The 21,224-nt window shown below is 47.0% G+C and overlaps 1 protein-coding gene and 1 long non-coding RNA gene across 4 annotated transcripts in view; one reads left to right on the forward strand and one right to left on the reverse strand.

Moving 5' to 3' along the window:
- The window catches only part of LOC142827398 (uncharacterized), a 67,046-nt gene extending 50,168 nt beyond the window's left edge, over positions 1-16,878 (reverse strand). For both annotated transcript variants that reach the window (XR_012902127.1, XR_012902128.1), the window contains exons 1-2: positions 16,740-16,878; positions 8,806-8,866 (exon numbers count right to left, since the gene is read on the reverse strand). This is a non-coding gene — a long non-coding RNA (uncharacterized LOC142827398). The remainder of the gene's footprint in view (positions 1-8,805; positions 8,867-16,739) is intronic.
- A 90-nt stretch (positions 16,879-16,968) lies between these two features.
- Positions 16,969-21,224, forward strand: part of RHEB (Ras homolog, mTORC1 binding) — a 61,028-nt gene continuing 56,772 nt past the window's right edge. The window contains exon 1 of one of the 2 annotated variants that reach the window (XM_075922821.1): positions 16,969-17,258. In XM_075922821.1, coding sequence (XP_075778936.1) covers positions 17,207-17,258 — 52 coding nt within the window. In that variant the 5' untranslated portion in view covers positions 16,969-17,206. The remainder of the gene's footprint in view (positions 17,259-21,224) is intronic. The other variant, XM_025180743.2, reaches the window with a different exon arrangement.

Below are 21,224 nucleotides of genomic sequence, written 5' to 3' on the forward strand. Positions count from 1 at the left end.
TGTCATTACTATGGACCAGGGCACCTGTGCTTTTTCCTCTCTTCTCTTCTTTTGAAAGAACTCCCTCTTTTCCATCCACATATGCCTTTTTCCAAAACAGCTCTTTCAGAAAAAGGCTTCTTCCTCATAGAAAGAGGTTTACCAATGTTGGAAGAACCCCTCTGTTTTTTCTAATTTTTTTTCAAAAGAACGTAATTGCAGTGTGGACGTAAGTGAAGTTTTTCCGGCAAAATGGCCGTTTTTCTGAAAAAACTCTGTAGTGTAGACATACCCTGAGTATTGACCCTAGGTTTAGAATTGCTGGACCTGGTCTCACATGTCTTTACCATAATTACACATAGCAGGTGTGACAGAGACAGGGCAAAGGGATATAAAAGAGTGCTAAAAGCCCCAGATTAAGTAGGTCTCTGTTCCCTGTGTAAACTGGCAGGGGGTAGCCTAGAGCCGGCAGGAACTTTCCAGAAGCAGTCTGGACAATCTGGTCAGAACACCTAGAGCTAATTAGGAGCCTTCCAGAGCCAAGGGAGTCAGGCTAATCAGACCATCTATGGCCAATCGAGAACCAGCTGAGACTGGTTTAAAAGGGCTCCTTTCCTGTAAGTTGAGAGGCATGCGAGAGTGAGAGTTTGGGTGAGATCTGAAAGCTGCAAGGCAGGAAGAGTGTGTTAGAGGGCTCACCAAGATGGAGGACTTGGTGAAAGCCCTGGTGCAAGCCATGGCAGCCTAATAGGAGGCCACCTGGGTGCAGGGGTTGCCTCTACAGGAGGTTAGCCAGCAGCAGCAAGAAACACATCAGTTGTTAGTGAATCAAGCAGCCTCTGATTGAGCCTTCCTTCGAGATGTGGAAGATCCTTACCACCTAGACTCTTGGGCCTGGAGGAACAGAAACCTGGAGGGCCACAGACTGGCTGCCAAAAATGATGTCTGAGGATGATGTAGAGGTGTATTTTCTTTCATTTGAGAGGACTGCCCAGTGAGAAGTATGGCTAGTGGAGCAATGGGCCAGCGTACTTGCTTTGTTTCTCTGCAGTGAGGCCCACAAGGCTTCTTATGATTTGCCTGCCAAGGATATAGCAAAGTACCCCCAGCTGAGAGAAGAAGTCCTGGCTTGATTGGAGTTACCACAGCCATGTGAGCCCAGGCATCTCATGAATAGAAGTACCAAGAGGGTAAGCTGCCAGTTTCCCAACTATTTGATGTGATTCACCTGGCACAGAAATAGCTGCGCCCTGAAGTACACAGCTCAGAGAAGGTATTGGGGACACTGGTCGTAGACCAGTTCATGAGGAAATTACTGCCAGACCTTCGCACTTGGGTAGGTCAGCATGATTCAACCACTTATTATGAAACAGTTGCATTAGTGGAAAGACAGCGAACAGCCAGGCTGTGTCTAGACTGGCAAGTTTTTCTGCAAAATCATCTGTTTTTGCGGAAAAACTTGCCAGCTGTCTACACTGGCTGCTTGAATTTCCGCAAAAGCACTGATGATCTCATGTAAGATTGTCAGTGCTTTTGCGGAAATACTATGCTGCTCCCGTTTGGGCAAAAGTCTTTTTCCGAAAGACTTTTGCGCAAAAAGGCCAGTGTAGACAGCAGAGATTTCTTTTCTGCAAAAAAGCCCCAATCGTGAAAATGGCAATCAGGTCTTTTTTTGCAGAAAAGCACGTTTAGATTTGCCACGGACACTTTTCCACAAAAAGTGCTTTTGCGGAAAAGCATCCTGCAATCTAGACACTCTTTTCCGAAAATGCTTTTAACGGAAAACTTTTCCGTTAAAAGCATTTCCGGAAAATCATGCCAGTGTAGACGTAGCCCCAGAGTATTGACCCGTCTGCCTAGAGAAGGCCCCCATGTGAAATAAGCTGCAAATGCCAGCCCCAGGTATTCTTGCGTCCAAATGCCCAGGGAGCCCTCCAGGGAAGAAAGGCGTGGCTGAAGACCAGCGGAGCTCCTGGAAAGATGGGAATGGAATGAGGGAGGCTGACTCAGGGGCAAAAACCATTTTTCCCTGGAGCCAAAGGGAAAACTATAGGTGTTATGGGTGTGGGAAGCTGGGACATAATAGCTGCTTAATTCACCAACATCCAGGAGCCCATGCTGTGCAACCTCAAGGTTTGGGGTGACCCATGCTCCCTACTTAACTTGGTGGGGGGGTCACCATGACCCCATGAGTGTACAAGACCAGTGAAAGTGAATGGGGTCAAGACTTCGGCGCTCATGGACTTGGGGAGTGCTATCACCTGATTTTGGGGAAGCTAGTAAAGCCCAGCCAGCTAAGATTGACTAAATGCACAGGGGTCACCTGTGCCCGTGGGACAGTTAGGGTACATCTACACTACATGGCTCCGTCAATGGAACCATGTAGATTTGTTTATTGGGCAAAGGGAAATGAAGCGGCGATTTAAATAATCTCCACTTCATTTAAATGTACATGGCTGCCACGCTGAGCCAACAAACAGCTGATCAGCTTTGCCTACAACCCTCATCTACATGGCTCCATCGATGGAGCCATGTAGTATAGACACAGCCCTAGTTACTAACCCAGCGTAGCAGTAAAAATAGAGATAGAGGGAACCATCACTCGGGTGCAAGCAGGCATAATCCCCCATCTCCTGTACCCCATACTCATTGGGAGGGACTTTCCGGGGTTTGATAGCTTGCTTGCCCAAGAGGGGCAGGAGCAGGAGGGGCCCCCTGAACTGAGGGAGACCCACACCAAAAAATGCTTTCCCCCAACATTTGTAAAAACATCCCAGTAACTATTCCCCACTCCTGGAAAGGGTAGGAAGACCAAGAAGCAGAGAAAGGTGGCCAAGGCCTTGGGTACGCGTATTTCAATGCAGGCACAGAGGGCTGCCTGCTTACGGAGACAAACACAATCTATGATAGGGATGAGACATCGGAAGAGGAGGATCCTGAAATTCTGGAAGATCTGGAAGTCAGCGCAGACCCCAACTCCATCCAACCAACTGAAAGGTCAGATGAGAGCTCTAGGAGCTCATGCACCTGGTCACATGTCTTCACCATAATTACACATAGCAGGTGTGACAGGGTCAGGGCAGAGGGATACAAAAGAGTTCTAGAAGCCCCAAATTAAATAGGTCTCTGTTCCCTGGGTAAACAATTATTCTATGGGTAAATTTAACCCAGAGAGGTTAAATTTCAGATGGGATCAAGCTGAAGACCCCAATTATGACAATGTAAAGAAGGGACAGATATAGATGGAGTCCCGGTGGAAGGGTAGACCCAGGGGTCCAGACTCCACTTCATAATAAAGAAAGATCTCCTGTACCAAGTTGTGACAGTGCAGGGGGAGGAGGTACAGCCTTGCTCATAGTCATCTTTCGGGAGGGCACTTGGGAGTAGAAAAGACCTTAGCATGGGTCCTACGAAGGTTCTTCTGGCCTGGAGTGCATTAAGAGGTCTGCAGGTATTGTGCATCCTGTCTGGAATGTCAGACACACAGTCCCCGGCCCCACCTGAGTGCACCATTAGTACCCCTTCCCATCATAGAGGTCCTGTTTGAAGGCATAGCCATGGATCTAGTGGGCCCCCGGAGAAGATGATCCAGGGCCACTAATATATACTTACTGTCCTGGACTATGCAACCTGATTAGTTTGGGACACCTCAATTGTACAGGAACATTAAGGGAGAAGCGGTGGATGTCATATATCTAGACTTTAGTAAGGCATTTGATACGGTCTCGCATGATATTCTTATTGATAAACTAGGCAAATATAACTTAGATAGGGCCACGATAAGGTGGGTGCATAATTGGCTGGATAACCGTAGTCAGAGAGTTGTTGTTAACGGTGCTAAATCCTGCTGGAAAGGGATAACAAGTGGAGTTCCGCAAGGGTCTGTTTTGGGACCCGTACTGTTCAATATCTTCATCAATGACGTAGATATTGGGATAGAGAGTACGCTTATTAAGTTTGCAGATGATACCAAACTGGGTGGGGTTGCAACTTCTTTGGAGGATAGGGACATATGTCAAAATGACCTTAGCAAGTTAGAGAAATGGTCAGAGGTAAACAGGATGAAGTTTAATAAAGAGAAATGCAAAGTGCTCCACTTAGGAAGGAACAATCAGTTCCATACATACAAGATGGGAAGCGACTGTCTAGGAAGGAGCATGGCAGAAAGGGATCTAGAGGTCATAGTGGACCACAAGTTGAATATGAGTCAACAGTGTGATGCTGTTGCAAAAAAAGCAAATATGATTCTAGGTTGTATCAACAGTTGCGTTGTGAGCAAGACACGAGAAGTCATTCTTCTGTTCTACTCTGCACTGATTAGCCTCACTTGGAGTATTGTATCCAGTTCTGGGGCACCACATTTCAAGAAAGATGTGGAGAAATTGGAGAAGGTCCAGAGAAGATCAACAAGAATGATTAAAGATCTAAAGAACATGACCTATGAAGGAAAACTGAAAGAATTGTGCTTGTTTAGTTTGGAAAAGAGAAGATTGAGAGGGGACAGACAGGATAGCAATTTTCAGGTATCTAAAAGGGTGTCACAAGGAAGAGGGAGAAAATTGTTCTTCCTGGCCTCCAAGGATAGATCAAGAAGCAATGGGCTTAAACTGCAGCAAGGGAGGTTTAAGTTGGATGTTAGGAAAAGTTCCTAACCGTCAGGGTGGTTAAACACTGGAATAAATTGCCTAGGGAGGTTGTGGAATCCCCATGTCTGGAGATATTTAAGAGTAGGTTAGATAAATGTCTATCAGGGATGGTCTAGACAGTAATAGGTCCTGCCATGAGGGCAGGGGACTGGACTTGATGACCTCTCAAGGTCCCTTCCAGTCCTAATATTCTATGATTGTTAGGAATTGTTAATTGTGGATAACTACTTATTCAGTGGTGGTTTGTATGACAGTTGTTTGATACAGCTTCCCAGGTGTGCTTTATCATGTCTATTTTTCTTCAAAATACATGCTATATGATGCACTGATGGTAGCAAACTTTATTAATAAAAGTATTCCCTTATTTGCGAACATAGTGTATTATAAAAATAAATAAAGCATTGTCAGGCAGGCCAGCTACCATTTTAACACCAAAATGCTAGAATAAAATAAAGTGCATAACATCCATTAAACATGAAAATCAATGCAAATAAATGAGTTCTCTACTTTTACATATCACTTGCCCCCCAATTCTTCTTTCCCTCTTTAGTATGCACAAAGCATTGCTACTCAGGGTGGAAGACTGCAATGCTGGTGAAGGACTGCTGGGCCCGGGGTACATTTTCCCTGATTAGCTAGTGTTTAGTCAAGATTGCATAAACTACCTAACCATAATATTGCCCAGTGTGGTCCTTGTCTGCAGATTGTGGTACTATGGAGGAGACTTCGGCAGGGACGGCAGGTTTGTATAATTTTTGGTGGTGCCCCATTAGCCACACCCCTAACCGCTGTTAACCACGCCCCAACCCCCATTAACCAGGCCGCTGGAGGTAACACACTCGGGGCAAGATGGACACATGACCAGAAGTAAAAGGGGTCATGTCACCCCTCTTGAAGGACTTTTCCCACCATCCTCCTACCAACAGAGATTAGTTTGGCCCCCACCAAACCCACCTCATGCAACTATCCTGCAATTGCATTAACCCAATGTGTGAGACATTAACTCGGGGGCAGAGAGGCTGGGGGAAGTGTTCCCTCTAAGGCTATGTCTACACTCGTGGCTACTTGCGCAAGTACAGCCGTTCTTGCGCAAGAACCCACAGAGTATCCACACTGCCCGCCTGCTCTTGCGCAAGGAAATTTACAGTACGGCATGGTAAGAGAGGACATCTTGTGCAAGAGCTATGCTCTATTCTAACAGGTGTAAGCTCTCTTTCGCAAGAGGGCAGTGTGGATGCTCGGCAGGGATTTCTTGCGCAAGAAACCCGTATGGCTAAAATGGCCATCAGAGCTTTCTTGCACAAGAAAGCGTTCACACTATCATGGATGCTCTTGTGTAAAAGCACAGCTCGCACATGGCAGCGTGGACGCCTTCTTGGACAAGAACCCTTGTACAAGATGTTCTTACGCAAGAAGCCGCCAGTGTAGACATAGCCTAAGAGTTTCCTCCCATGAGCAGAATGAATTTTGTGTTGTGCACCATTACTGAGTTCATGTGGCTTGTTTGGATGTGCCACTGTGGCATCCAAGTTATTAATAAATATTTTAAAAACCTCTACCTTTTCCCTCTGCTGCCATGTCTCCTCCCCTTGCTCCATCAGCTCCCCTGGTGCCTCCCCCAACTCCTCACCCTCCTCTGCTGTCCTGACTCCTGCCCTTCTCACTGCCCTCAGCCCTCCTGTGACCTGCCCCCCTCCACCAGCCCTTCTCTCCCCCTGTGCCCACTCCTCCAGTAGCCCCACTCTGATCATGTGAGCTACCCCTCCTCATCCCTTCTTCTAACACCTCCCTCTACACATCTGTCCTGTCTCTCTCCTCTGGTGCTGGTCCCTTCCCTGCAGGTGTCTGCCCTTCTGCTTCACCCCCACAATCCCCTGGCACCTGCACCTTCCCTTAGCCCTGCACCCTCCTGGTGCCTCCTGAGTTCAGTGGCACCTAAACACATGCTTAAGTGTGCTTTGCTGAAGTGGGCTTCTAACCAATAATTTCCTAGCCCAGGGCAAAATTCATTTCAGTTTTTCCTCTGCAACCTCATCTATGCAGATGTGGAAATGGTCAAGAAAAGAAGGTTCCCATCTGTCCTTTCCCCACTGCCACCCAAATCTGCCTCAGAATTTGCTTTTTTTGGGGTATGGCTACACTGCAGAGTTTTTCCGGAAAACAGCCATTTTTCCAGAAAAACTTCACTTATGTCCACACTGCAATTGCGTTCTTTTGACAGAAAGTCAAAAGAACAGAGATGTTTTTCTGGTAGCAGCTCAGCAGGCCACAAGATTGTCGTAACCAATATGGTCAGCCAGGAGAGGGTAGTTATGCCGAATGTGCATGTGTATCTAGAATTTAGGTGTGTGCCAATTGAATCAAAATACTAGAACTGGAAAGAACTTTGAGTGGTCAACAAGTCCAGTTCCTTGCACTCGTTGGAGGGCCAAGCACCATATAGGCCATCACTGACTAGTGTTTGTCTAACTGTAGCACCACTTAGATTGGATGCAGAGGGAGCGCACAGCTCTCACATGCAGTTTTGTGTGCACCTCACTTCATGTGTCCTTGCTTTAAGTGCATGTCACTTTAGTAATGCCAGTAGGAAAAAAACTACACAGATGGAAACCAGAGGAATCTGGCAACCCAGTGTATGGGCAACAGTAAATAAAATGTCTTGGAATCGTGGGCCACACACAGAACCCCAATGGGCTGCATGTAGCCTGTGGGCTTCAGGTTGCCCGCCATGGAGTTAGCCCCTCTTTTGCCAATTATAAGTACATTTTATAGGACCTAAGCAAAATTGCAAACGTCTGTGATGCCAACTATCCAAATACATGCAGGGAGAGGCTAGACCATTGACCAAGGGATGGCTGTGTCCGGGATTGGTTGCACGCAGTGAGGCTACGTTTAGACTACCGACTTTTTCCGGGATACCAGAGGTATCCTGGAAAAACTCCGCCGCGTCCAGGGAACGCATCTGCTCTTCTGCTTTTTTTTGCGGAAGAGCAGACGCACTCTTTCAGAAGCCCTGTCTTCCTCATTCCATGAGGAAGAAGGGTTCTTCTCAAAGAGGAGGTTTTTCAGAAATTTGGCCCAGTGTAGACAGGTCAAATTTCAGAAAAGCCTCTTCTGACAAAACTATTGGAAAAAGGTACACAAATTGCAGAGCACAATGTGTACCTTTTTCCAATAAAACACTGTAGTCTAGATGTAGCCTGAATGAATGGTGCAATGGGCTGGACTTCCCAGTTTAATGGAGTGCTACAAGAGAAACTATAACTCTACATGGGCTTGTACTTTAATGGCACAATGTCTTAGGAGGGGAAATGGCATGGTAACCTTTTCCTTCTGACTGTTTTTTAACAAACATGCATAGTGTTTGGGCAGAAGGACTTTTATGAGGAGGAAGAGGAGGAGGTAAGAATCGAGGCAAGGTTTCACTGCAATCGGGAATGACAGTTGAGACTGAGCAGTTGGAGAGAGGGTCGGAAAACAGTGCAGTGCCTATGCCAGCCTGTTCCCACCTGGTGGAGAGAGGCAGTGAGTTGAAGTTAATGGGAGAGAGAAACAGTGGAGAGATGAGAATGGTCCAGGAGACGAAAGAGGAAAAAAGAAGGGGGGAGGATATCCCCTGGAGAGAGAATGATTACTGTTTACCAAGCCATGCCCAGAATTGTCCGGGGGTGTGTGTGTGTCTGACTTGCTTTTTAAATATCAAATATTTTCTGAATGCTGGAAGGAGGGAGGAGCAGGGAACAGTGCCCATATATCTCAGGACTGGTTGTAAGGGGATGTGCAGATTAGAAGGCACAGCTAAGGCTACAACAGGCACCAACAAGGTCCTCCAAACATAGTAAATGATGCACAACAATTAAAATAATAAAACACCAGCAAAGCAGCCCAGCTATTTTTGATTCTGCCATCTAGGAAATGACCCAGACACTGGACTGTACAATAGCTACTAGATGCAAGGGGGAGAGGAAAGTATTCTGCCTCTCAAACTGCAGAGTTGCTCTGCAGCTGGTACTGCACCACTATGGGCAGAGTAGCACTTTGCAGTTCTAATTACCCCTGAAGGTAGGGAAGACCAGGAGTGTCTTCACAGCATCAGATCCTCTACCTCTATAGCCTATATACTGGTAGCTACTGTCAAGTGAGGCACCAGGAGGCATACAGGGGCACAGATCCTACATACCACCTCTTTTTCCACATCTCCACATTCAGTCCTTCATAGAAGAGGAGGTAGGATTCATCCCCTAATGAATGGAAACAGAGTTCATACATAAATGTCAAGGGCAAATGACTGTGCTGCATCATCAGCAGATTGCTATCCACATCATGCTATCTTACATCTCACTATCTTAAAATAGTATCTCATAGGATCTATGTTCTCATACAAGAGAACTTCTTTCTGTTGGTGCAACTACTCATTAAAGGCTAACAACATGCTTTTTCACAATATAATCACAATTGTCTCTGCCTTGATGAATTTACAATCTAGAAGGCAGTCTGACAAGCTATACTGGGAAAACCAGAGGGAAACACGAATGTTTTTTTCCTTCAATTTTCTGTTTGCCATTTTTTCATGGATGGTTGGCTGGGTAAATAGTAACTGGAAAAACAAGTAATTGAACAGGCCCTGTTTGTGCTAGAAAGGATTTGCCAGTACAGATACCAGCTAACCCTCACAGGGTAGATGCAGCTTGCCATCAGCAAGAGTGCTTCTGCTGATATAGGATACATCAGCTCCCTGAATAAAGTAAACTGCATCTATAGTAAGGACTTTTGCTGGCATAGCTATATCTATTAGGTATGTGTTTCCCCCCTGCTCCCCTCCACTGCCCTTCAAGAAAGGGTGTTTGTCTGTGGCTGCTAGGCCAGACTACCTAGTTGGAGACAGGGATCAGTGATTGGCCCTGAGCTGAAGGGACTGAGACATGCATGGGGTAAAGTGCTCTTTGAAGAGCCTTAAAGGCTACACTGGACCTGCAAGGGTTAATCAAGGCTACCAGGCCAAAAGAGCCCCACCCTCACAGCCCTGCTGGGCATGCTGCAGCTGGAGGACAGTGTAATGGCTGGTGGAACAGCTCAGTCAGGCTGACCACTGTGGAGGAAGTAGCTGCTACCAGAACACTGCAGGAAGAGCTATGGATGGACTGAACCATGGAGGCCAGTCAGCGGAAAACAGCCAGGGTACGTCTAGACTACATGGCTCCGTCGACGGAGCCATGTAAAATAGTTTATTCGGCATAGTCAAAGAAGCGGGGATTTAAATAATCCCCGCTTCATTAAAATCAAAATGGCTGCAGTGCTGCGCCAACGATCAGCTGATCCGGCACAGTGCAGCAGTCTAGACGCGGCGTGGTCGACAAGAGAAGCCTTTGTCAACCACTCCGATACGTGTTCGGCAAAGGCTTCCCCTGTCTAGACTGCCGTGCTGTGCTGGATCAGCTGATCGTCGGCGCAGCGCAGTGGCCATTTTGATTTTAATGAAGTGGGGATTATTTAAATCCCCGCTTCTTTGACTATGCCGAATAAACTATTTTACATGGCTCTGTCGACGGAACCATGTAGTCTAGACATACTCCCAGAGAAGCCCTCAGCCCAGAGGAAATGAGAAGAAGCTGACCACCGTGAGTCCATGCTGAGCTAATGGTGAGACACACCCACCACTGACAGGCCCTGGGCTGGAACCTGGTGGAGAGGGTGGGCCCTGGTCCCCCTAACCCAACCCCATTAACTCCCAAGGGAGGGTGCTGCAGCTGTGACTACTAATGGGCTGGTAAGCCTTACTGCCCTAGGGGAAGGGAGTGATTGCTGAATCTGGCTGCCAGGCCTTATTGCCCTAAGAACAGAGAGAGCGTGATTACTGACTCTGGCCACTAGGCCTTACTACCCTGAGAGTAGAGAGTACTGACTACTACTGACTCTAGCCGCTAGCCCTCATTGCCGTAGGGGAAGGGAGTGAGTTTTGACTTGGGCCGCTAAGCTTCACTGCTCTAAGGGGAGGGAGTGAGCATGGACCCTGGCCACTGGGCCCCGCTGCCCTTCAAGAAAGGGTGTTTTACTGTCTGTGGCTAGGGTTGCCAGATGGTTTCAGAAAAAATACTGAACAACAACAAAAAACACGCTAGAAAAGTTTGTTGAGAAAAAAAAAAAAACCCCACCACCTTGGCCCCTTTAAAAACCATGTGGTGAGGCTTTTTGGCAGCCACCCGTCATCTTGCCTCCCTGCGCCAAGCTGGACAGCTCCTCTGTGGAACCTGATAAGCACTAGGGTTGCCAAGCTGCATATCCGTATTGAGCCGGATAGCCCGGAATTTTCGTCTCCTGGCTGGGAAAAAAATCAGGTGTCTGTTTTCTTCTTAATCTTTTTACTGGATAGGAGGTGAAAATACTGGACAGTCCGGTTCAATACCAGACACCTGGCAACCCTATCAGTGGATGCTAGGCCATACTTCCAAATTGGAGATGGTGCAGGGATTGGCCCTGAGCTGAAGGGACTGAGATGGCATAGGGTAGAGCACTCTTTGAGAAGCCTACTGCCTGCCTCTTAGGGGGCTGGGAGTACACACCCAGTGACACACATATTCCTAAGTGGCAAAACTTTTTAATGTAGTTCAGACCTAAACAGGACACAAACTATAAGTACCTTCCTCCCTCATCCAGAATCTGTGATCTTTGGTACCAATTAGGTGCTTAAAAGGGCATAATCAAATTAAATATCTATTTTCTGAAAGCATTTTGCCTGTTACTACTCCAAATAACACTTCAGAGCATTGTAATAAAGAGCAAAGAACAATTTTCTCTCCCCAACCCCAAGTTGGTCAGCCTTTGGTATTGGAGCTCCAAGGTGTCAATGCCCCCACACTATTAAATCAGTGAATGTGCTCCTGATGACAGGAGGGGTGCAGTGCTTATTTGAACATTTCATTTAATTACTGTGGTGACTGAACATAGACAGTAAGCACACTTAATTTTTAAGTACAGACTTGCTCTCAGTATTACAGCTAAATACAGATTGTGCATAAGTAGAGGCGGCCACCGACTTGTGACACGATTGGATCCAGAGGAAGCGTCGCAAGTCAAGGGCATCGTAACTCAAACCAGCATTTACGGTAGGTGTCATGCGCTGTAATAAATGCGGGCCTAGGATGTAAGTCAGGGGGTTCCGGTCCCTTCCACACTTACAAAAATGCGGGGGGGTCAGAACTTGGGTGGTCGCATCTTGGGGGCCTCCTGTAGTTACACATATTCAACGGCTCATTCAAAATGAAGGGGGCCGTCTACACTCCTCGGCTGTGTCTACACTGGCATGAATTTCCGGAAATGCTTAAAACGGAATACTATTTGGAATACATATTCAACGGAATACATTGGCAGGCTGCTTTTCCAGAAAAGACCTTTTTCCGGAAAAGCGTCTGTGGCCAATGTAGTCGCGCTTTTCCGGAAAAGAGCCCCGATCGCCATTTTCGCGATCGGGGCTTTTTTCCGGAAAAGACTACTGGGCTGTCTACACTGGCCCTTTTCCGGAACAGTGTTCCGGAATAAGGACTTATGCCCGAGTGGGAGCAGAATAGTTTTTCCGGAATAGCGGCTGATTTTGTACAGTAGAGCATCGTTGCTTTTCCGGAAATTCAAGGGCCAGTGTAGAGAGCACGCAGCTTATTCTGGAAAAGCGGCTGATTTTCCGGAATAAGTGGCCCAGTGTAGACACAGCCCTCTAGTCACAGAAAGGAAAGGAAAGAGTGTGTGTGTGTTAGTGGGAACTAGATGGTAACCATTTCAATCTAGTGTCTCTGTTCAGTCTGTAATTTTTCATGACTAGTAAAATTATGACTTTAGACACTTGAAATTCTCTTTTTTGAAGATGTTGTGCAGGTTGTAACAGGTTCAGTCACAGAGATCCCCTTGAGACTGTCACTTGATGTGCTGAAATACCACTAGGTGTGTCTAGACTACACCTTTCTCTTGACAGAGAGATACAGATTAGGTACGTCGAAATTGCTAATGAAGCCAGGATTTAAATATCCTGCGACTCATTAGCATAAACATGGTCGCCACTTTTTCTAAACAAAGTTTTTTCGGAAAAAAAAACGCAAAAAAACCAGCAGTCTAGACGCGGATCTGTCGAAAATAAAGCCTTTTTCAACAGATCCTGTAAACCTCAGTTTTTGGGGAATATAGGATTGGTCAAAAAAGGCTTTATTTTCATCTAGACTGCTGGGGTTTTTTTTCAGGATATTTAAATCCTGGCTTCATTAGCAATTTCAACGTGCTTGATTTGCATCCCTCTGTTGACAGATCGCTGTAATCAAACTTCTCCTCTCTCCTATTTACTGTACACTCCAAACTCCCCTCTTCTCTGTCCCCCTCCCATCCCAGCCATGAATTTACTCCCTCTCTTCCCTCCTTCCTCCTAATGTCCCATTCCCTACCATCACATTTAGGCTACGTCTACACTGGCCCCTTTTCCGAAAGGGGCATGCTAATTTTACAGGTCGTACTAGGGAAATCCGCGGGGGATTTAAATATCCCCCGCGGCATTTAAATAAAAATGTCCGCCGCTTTTTTCCGGCTTTTAGAAAAGCCGGAAAAGAGCGTCTACACTGACCCCGATCCTCCGGAAAAAAGCCCTTTTCCGGAGGATCTCTTATTCCTACTTTGAATAAGTATACTTTGAAGTAGGAATAAGAGATCCTCCGGAAAAGGGCTTTTTTCCGGAGGATCGGGGCCAGTGTAGACGCTCTTTTCCGGCTTTTCTAAAAGCCGGAAAAAAGCGGCGGACATTTTTATTTAAATGCCGCGGGGGATATTTAAATCCCCCGCGGATTTCCCTAGTACGACCTGTAAAATTAGCATGCCCCTTTTGGAAAAGGGGCCAGTGTAGACGTAGCCTTATTGTCTTGAGCAGGGAGCTTTTGCTGCTGAAGGCGTGCCCCTCCCCAGCCAGGAAGCCCTCTGGGTAGCTCAATTAGCAGCTTTTCGGCAAAAACTTGCCAGCTGTCTACACTGGCCGCTTGAATTTGCGCAAGAGCACTGACGTTCTAATGTAAGAATTCAGTGCTTCTTGCGCAAATACTTTGACGCTCCCGCTCAGGGATAAGCCCTCTTGCGCAAGAATACTTTAGCAAGAGGGTCAGTGTAGACAGGCACCTTAATTTCTTGCGCAAGAAAGCCCGATGGCTAAAATGGCCATCGGAGCTTTCTTGCGCCAAAGCACGTCTATACTGGGCACGGTTCTTTTGCACAAAAGCATCCATGCCAATTTAGACGCTCTTCTGCGGAAATACTTTTAACAGAAAAACTTTTCAGTTAAAAGTATTTCCGCAAAATCATGCCAGTCTAGACGCAGCCAATTACTTTAAGATCTGTCTCTTGAGTGGTAACAGCTCTCCTTCCCTGAGACTTTCACCCTCCTCAACAGCACAGAAGCTGCCTGACGGAGGGTATGTTTACACAGCAGAGCTATTTCGGGAAACTGGAAGTATCCCGAAATAGCTATCCCGCTTTCTTTTGAATGTGCCCGCTATTTCGAAATAGCACGTCTGCTAATTCTAGACCCATCTCAGCATCCCTGTAACCCTTGTTCCATGAGAGTTAAGGGGATATCTTGAAATAGAATGTTATATTGAAATTTGGCACTGTGTAGACGTGCTAAATTTTGAAATATGCTATTTTAATCAAAATAAGATAAGCACCCTAGGAATGGGACCATTCTACTGTGTCCTGGAAAGTCTCATCTATGTACCTCTCTGCCTCCTGTTCAGCCACCCTGGTCTCCAATTGCAGTACATAGTCCCTAAGGGCCAGGAGCTTCTTGCACAGAATGCACACATATTCACCTGCCCATAAGGCAGGTAATCATACATGCTACATTGGGCGCAATAAACCGGATAAATAAACCACACTCTGCTGACGGGCTTCTGCCTGCATTCTCTTTTTACTCCTAGAGCTTATAATTTTTAATGGTTATTATTTAAAATCAGGTGGTTTTGGTTTTAGTTTAAAGAGTGTTACGTGTATCTAGTCCCTCTCAAACTCTGTCTCTAAACTCCCTAGTAAAGAGTGTTAACAGGGCTACTCCTCTGATACTTACAACCCACCTTTTGTTTCTTATCTTTTGACTGAAGTACCTGACAATGCTTTTGGTATTATCAAAAATGATCCTTAGTTTACTTTAATGGTGAGCCTTTTGTTATCTTAACCGCTCTGCCTCTATTTACAAACAAACTTCCTGCTGCAAAGGTTGTTCTGCACCCAGCTTTTTTAAATCATCACAATCATAAACAGGCAGTATTGCAGTTAACATTGCTGGAAACAAGCCTCCAGCCCTGAATATCCATGATGCCTGAGCACTTCCAGCCCACATAACTCACTTCCTATGGCAACACATGTGGAAACTGGTGGAGCAGAGCAGGCTAGGGTTAGCTGTTGGAGAGTGTGGGGGCAGCCTGGCACAAGCCACTTGTTAATCCCCCGGTCTGTGTCACATGGGGAAGGAGGTTGGGGGGGGGGGAGAGGGGAAGGGTGGAGTGGACATTAAGAGGAATGGAATGGGGCTTAACGGATTGATGTCTGTGTCCCAGCCCTGCTTCCCCTAACACAAACAGCAATCAGAGGGGCAGCCAGGAGATTGGGGCTGGCTGCCAAAGTCCATAACACTACATATGCAATTTGGGGCAACTTGCTGCCACAAATTTAGTGGTGGCCCATGCAGCTGCATATTGGTAGTGACAGCCCCAGGTATATACCACATGTTGTGATAGGCATGTGATAGACCAGTGGTCCACAACACGGTGCATTTGTGTGCACCCGCCAAGTGCTCGGAGCTGGTCTGGCCCCGGGCACGTGGCGCATGCATGGTGCCGGAGCTGGTCCCGGGCGCATGACACACAGTGAGCGCCAGCCTCGGGAGCACCACGGATTGGCTGCCCGTGCAGCGCATGGGGGGAGCGCCGGCCCCGGGTGCTTGGGGGGGGGCACTGGCCCCGGGAGTGCAGCCCTTGGGGGGGTGCTGGACCTGGGGTGAAAAGGCCGCCCACGCTCCAGGCACACGGCGCTTGGGGGGGGGGGAGGCTGGCCATAGGCGTGTAGCCCTTGGAGAGGGCGCCGGTCCTGGGGCGCATGGGGGGGCCCTGCCCCCTGCCACACAGCTATGGGGGGTCCCGTCCCCCGGCGTGCAAGTGTCCCCACCCCCTGGCGCCCAGCAACTTCAAATGGTTGAGGACTACTGTGATAGACCCTGTGGATATTGAATGATGCGTTGTGGAGAATGTTGATCATACATCTCGAAATACACCTGTAGGTTCTGTATGTTTTTCTGCCAGGGTCTGGTGCCATTTAACTGGCAGGTCCTGGTCTGTGGGGAACCTGCTGCTGCTGCAGCACTTGGAGAGGCTGTTTGGAGGCTAGAAGACAGGGAGTCAAGAAAGATTTGTTTCATGATGCAGGATGCTACAGCAGAAATTCAGATACAAACACTCGGGAAGGGAGGTTGTTCATAACGCTGATAGGTCTGCAAGGGAGCAAATTGTGAGGGCTCTTTCACAGGTTTACAGCTGACAGTGACAAAGTACAACTTGGAAACGACTATGAAGAAGAGAAATGCGGATTTTCATCATCTTAATTTCAATGCACAGAAACAGTGTCCTTGGCTTTTCAACTTTCAAAAAATTCAAACTGAATTTTTAAAAGCAAGTTACGCTTTTAAGACCGTACCGTACCGAACTGCGTTTGCCCTTTTTTGGTCACCGCTGCTGCCCGGCTGCATTCCAAAACAGGCGTGCGCTGCCCTGGACTCTCAGGTCCTACGACAGGGATGGGGAATCTACGGCCCGCGGGCCGGGCGCGGCGTCACTCCGCGCGCAGCGGGAATTACTCTAACAGGTTTGGACGCCCCGCCCCGACGCGGCGCGTGGCAGGACGGTTTAGAAGCATATTCAACCGCCACCACACCCGCGCGCCCGCTCCCTCTGAGCAGCCCCACCTCCTCCACAGTCTCAGAGCTCAAGGCCGATTGAGCCTAATCCAATCAACCTCGATGAAGCCCCAACGTTCAACGCATGCGCGACTCTACCGTCTCCACCAATCACGATTTAGCTGCCCCATCACGAAGCCCCGCCTCACCTTTCAAATACAGCCAATCGCTAGCGCTGACTAGTCAGCGCTCATCCTTTGCTACCAATGCCGGGGCGGGAACTATAACCCACTTTAGGGTTCAGGCCCAATCAGAGGGGGCCCATGGTCCGCGGCTAAGGGGGCGGTGCGAAGGCAGAGGATGACGCAGCGAGTTTTCCGCGCGGTCGCGTTTCCGGCCGGTTTTTAACGTCGCGGTCTCAGACTCGGTCTGTGACGTAACGACGTTCAGCTACGTGCGGGTGGTAATGTAGGGGTCACGTGAGGACAGCGTCGCTGCTGCGCGTAGGGAGCCCCGTGCGGTCGGTGCGGCTGCCGGTCCCTGCATGTCGCTCGTCGTCGTCTCCTCTTCCTGTCGCCCTCGGGGTCTCCAGTCCGGTCCCGCCACCCCCCCGCCGCGCCGCTGCCTCAGCCGGAGCCGCCGCCCTTGATGAGGGTCGGGGCCGGGCGGGGAGAAGATGCCGCCGTCCAAGTCCCGCAAGATCGCGATCCTGGGCTACCGGAGTGTGGGTGAGCGCCGGGCGCGCGGGGCTGGGGCTCCCGGAGAGGGAGCTCAGGCAGGGACCGGGTTGCGGCCCTAGGAAACTTGCCGTCTCCAGGCTGCGGCGGCTACTGCTGAGTGCCGGGGTGGCTGCCTCTCGCTGTGATAGCCGTGGGTGAGGCTCCTCGGCGGCGGAGAGCGGGCTCTGAGCGAGCCTGGCCGAGCCCGGGGAGAAGGCTTCCCTGTCCTGCCGCAGCACTCTCCAGAGCGTCCTACGGGCTGGTGTCGCACCTCGCGCGTTGAGCTCCCCCCCGCCCGGCCATATGTAAGCCCGGCCGCCCGCGGGAGCGGGGCTCCGGTGGCTTCTCTTGAGCAGGGGAGCCTGGAGCGCAGTAGAAGTGCGCAGTGCCGCCAGGAACTGCTCTGTGTTAGGTAAAGGAGCCGCCTTGCTCGCCCCGTGCTCGATCCTAGAGGTGAGAGCGCTGCCTGGCTCCGTGTCTGTCCTCAGGGCTATCGGGTTTGACGCGGCGACTCAGGCCCAGGAGTAGGTGAAATTCAAACGGCTCCAAAGATGCCCCGTGGCAAGGAGAGGGGTAGAGTGCGGATCAGTGACCCATTGGGACACTCCATCTAGTCCTCTTAAAAAGGTCTCCTGGTCAACAAGTAGTCTCGTGGAAAGTATTGTTAATTAGTATTGTCATGTGTCTGGTATCTTACTGAAAGGAGTGATGCTAGTTGTTCATGGCCCACTGTCAGCTAACATTCCTGCTAACAGTAAGTTGAAATGTCTGATATAAAACATTCACTTTAACAGGGTTCAGTGTTACATGAATGCTTTCCTGTGTGCTTTTTGTGTGTGTTTTAAATGGAATGATTGTATGCCTAGAACTACTTCAGTAATCAAAAACAGGCACTTTAAAGACTAACAAGATGGTTTGTTTAGGTGATGAGCTTTCACGGGCCAGACCCACTTCCTCAGATCACTTCAGTAATGGCTGGGATGCCAGTTAGGTACCATACATAGAGGTCAGCAATTCCATTTGCTCAGGGAAGCTATGGAGTGATTCTCTTTGCTATTAACTCCATACTCCCACAGGTATCAGCACAAAACATAATCCCCTCTCCTACTGCTAAATTCTCCCTCTGAAATGGATTTGTACCTTTCTGGGTGGAATATCCTGCTGGTGTGCTAAATGTCCAGTTTTCTGTGTGTGTGTTTCTCTCACTTCTGACTCAGCCCTAGCTTCAGTCTCCATGGCTATCCCTTCTTCTTGGCAGCTGGTCTCTAAAGATTTTTCTCACTCCAAATTTAGGAAGGTTTATAGGTAGTGTTGACATTGTAATGCTGGGCCTGGGCCTTATCACTTCATTGAACATGTGCAGCATTGCTGCTGTTGACGCATGCAAATTAAGCTGAATAGAGGAATTCCCCCAGAACCAGTCTAAAACTAAGTTACAGTCAACTTTTTTTGTCCAAACTGCATGATCTACCCTATTCTTGAGGTAGATCTTAGGGTTTCAATAGACACAATTTCTGTGCAAAAAAAGAAAAGTTTTAAAAATTAATAGTTAAGTCACTCACCATGTCAGTTCTGTGATTAGTAAAAGCTAAAAATGTAACCTTCAGTGAGGACCTCTATTTAGATGATTTGGAAGAAGAGGCTGGGGAAACACCAAGGAGAATAAAATCATTGTAGTGTATCCGTGCACAACAGGGGCTTCTAGAAACATCTGCAATATAAATGTTAACTAATTAATTCTTTGAATCTGCTCAGTTAGCACCCAGTTCAACAGAAAAGTCTCCAAAAGTTGAATCATGTTGAATAGGTGAGTAACACATGCTGGTATGTTACAAAAGAGTGGGTGCTTCTTAACTGTCACGTGCACAGTAATAAAAAGAATACATGCTAAAAAGTAGGTGGTTAGACTGTTTAACATAAAATTATGTAACTGCTTAAAAGTTAATAACGTGACTTAATTGCCTATAAAACTAGAGTCCCTGATACCTCTACCATTTGAGCGACTGATTCTAGAAATGTATTCTCACTCAATTCTTTCTTCCTCAATACTAAAGAGACAAGGTGGGTGAGGTAATATCTATTTTTGGACCAAGAAAGACAAGCTTTCAAGCTTGTTTTTCTTGGTCCAATAAAAGATATTACCTCACCCACCTTGTTTCTCTAATATCCTGGGATCAGCAAGGGTAGAACACTGCAAGTGATGTTCCCTCCCTGTAAGTTGAGGGGAAGCCTTTAGGCTAGCATTCCTGAATAGTCTTAATTTTTTTTTCATGCACTGGTTTCTGCAGATGTGGAATTTTTTTTTTTTTTTAATAAACCTACACAAATACTATAGGGTTCTTTGAAACTTGGCTTTCATTCTTAACTGCTATACCTGCAAGTTATTAAAGTGATAATAAGATTTATAACTATCCATCTAGGAGATGGACAATGGATTCTAAAGCTCTGTTCGGTAGAGAAACAAATTGACCACTTCTGCCAGATAAAGCAGCAATTGATCTAAGCCAGTGTTTTCCAAATGGTGTTCCCGGGGTTCCGCGAAGTGAAAATAAGGCTTTAGTGAGAAAATTCCATTACAATAACATTTTATGATTTAAAAAAATAATTAATATTTAAGCATTTATGAATTTGATTGAAAACCATTTTCATTTGTTTGCCACGATAAGTGTCCTTGTGTAATGCCAGCTTAGCCAGAGAATGGGGACGATGTCACTACTCAGCCCTACATGAGCAGTCAGTCAATGGTGTGATCGTCTGTTATATGCCACTGTAAATCTCCGTACTCACTCTCAGGGAGCATGGATCACCTGGGTGACTGAATATGCATATACTAGCGCCACGTCTGACAAAGTTGAAGCTTCAGCTGTCAAACCAGTTGCTTGTATGAGAGTTCGCAGGCAGTGCTTTAGCGAATACTTCAGTATAATCGTGTGATTGCTTATATTTAAATTTAACCATGACATACGCAAATTGACTGGTAGATTAATCTACATATCTACAATACATAACAATAATACTATGTCATGACTTTGTTTAGCATTTGTTTATTATTATCCTTACTTATTTGTGATCTACTTTTTCAGCTCCATATATATGACTGTTGTTAGGAGTTCTGCAAAATCCTTTTGAGTTTAAAAGGGTTCCATAGCCAAATAAAATTGGGAAACACTGATCTAGGCTTGAAATACAAGAAAAATTAGGAAAATGTTCTGCCTAAAACTCTCAAGCAAGGTGTCCCTTTTGGAAGCTCCCTTAACTTTGAACTTTGCAGGAGGTTCTGCAGAGCTATTTTTGACCAAGGTTGGAGCTAATTCCAAAATGAGAGACTGTTCTGCCAACAGTTCTTTCAAATCAAGAACACGTCAGCTCAGTTCCTACACCAAGCTTAACTCTGGCTATATGGCATGGAGAGAGTCTCTTGAGTAGGCAGAACCTGGGCTGTTCAGAGTCATAGGTTAAACCAGTGTTTCTCAACCAGTGGTACGAGAGGACCCTTAGGGGTACTTGAGAGGAGTCTGGGGGGGGGGGGGTTACATCAACACAACTGAAATTTGGAGAAGGCTGAATTTTTGTTAAGTTTTATAGTGTTTTGTTATTTTTGTACTCTTTACACCCCAAAATTTCATCATCTGTCGGGCTACAATTAAGTTGTTTAAACAAATGTGTTGCAACGGTTTTAAAAAAAAGTCTGAAAACTGTAGGTACTGGGGGTACTTATAATTTTATATTTTTATATAAAAAAAGGTTGAGAAACACTGGGTTAAACCTTTGCTGAACAAGCAGCCAATTCAGATCAATAAGCATGGTGCAATGTTTGACACTCTAGGTAAAAAGCAGCCTTCCCCATTGTATAGTCTTTATTTTGAATAGATTTTTAAGATGTCCCAAGAATTGTATTTCAGTAAACTAGTCTAGAGATGACAAAGCATCAGTTGTCATAGAGGACTATATCCAAGAGACATTGCTAAGTACAAA

This window comes from Pelodiscus sinensis, chromosome 2, assembly GCF_049634645.1.
Source record: "Pelodiscus sinensis isolate JC-2024 chromosome 2, ASM4963464v1, whole genome shotgun sequence".
In the NCBI taxonomy this organism is placed as follows: domain Eukaryota; kingdom Metazoa; phylum Chordata; order Testudines; family Trionychidae; genus Pelodiscus; species Pelodiscus sinensis.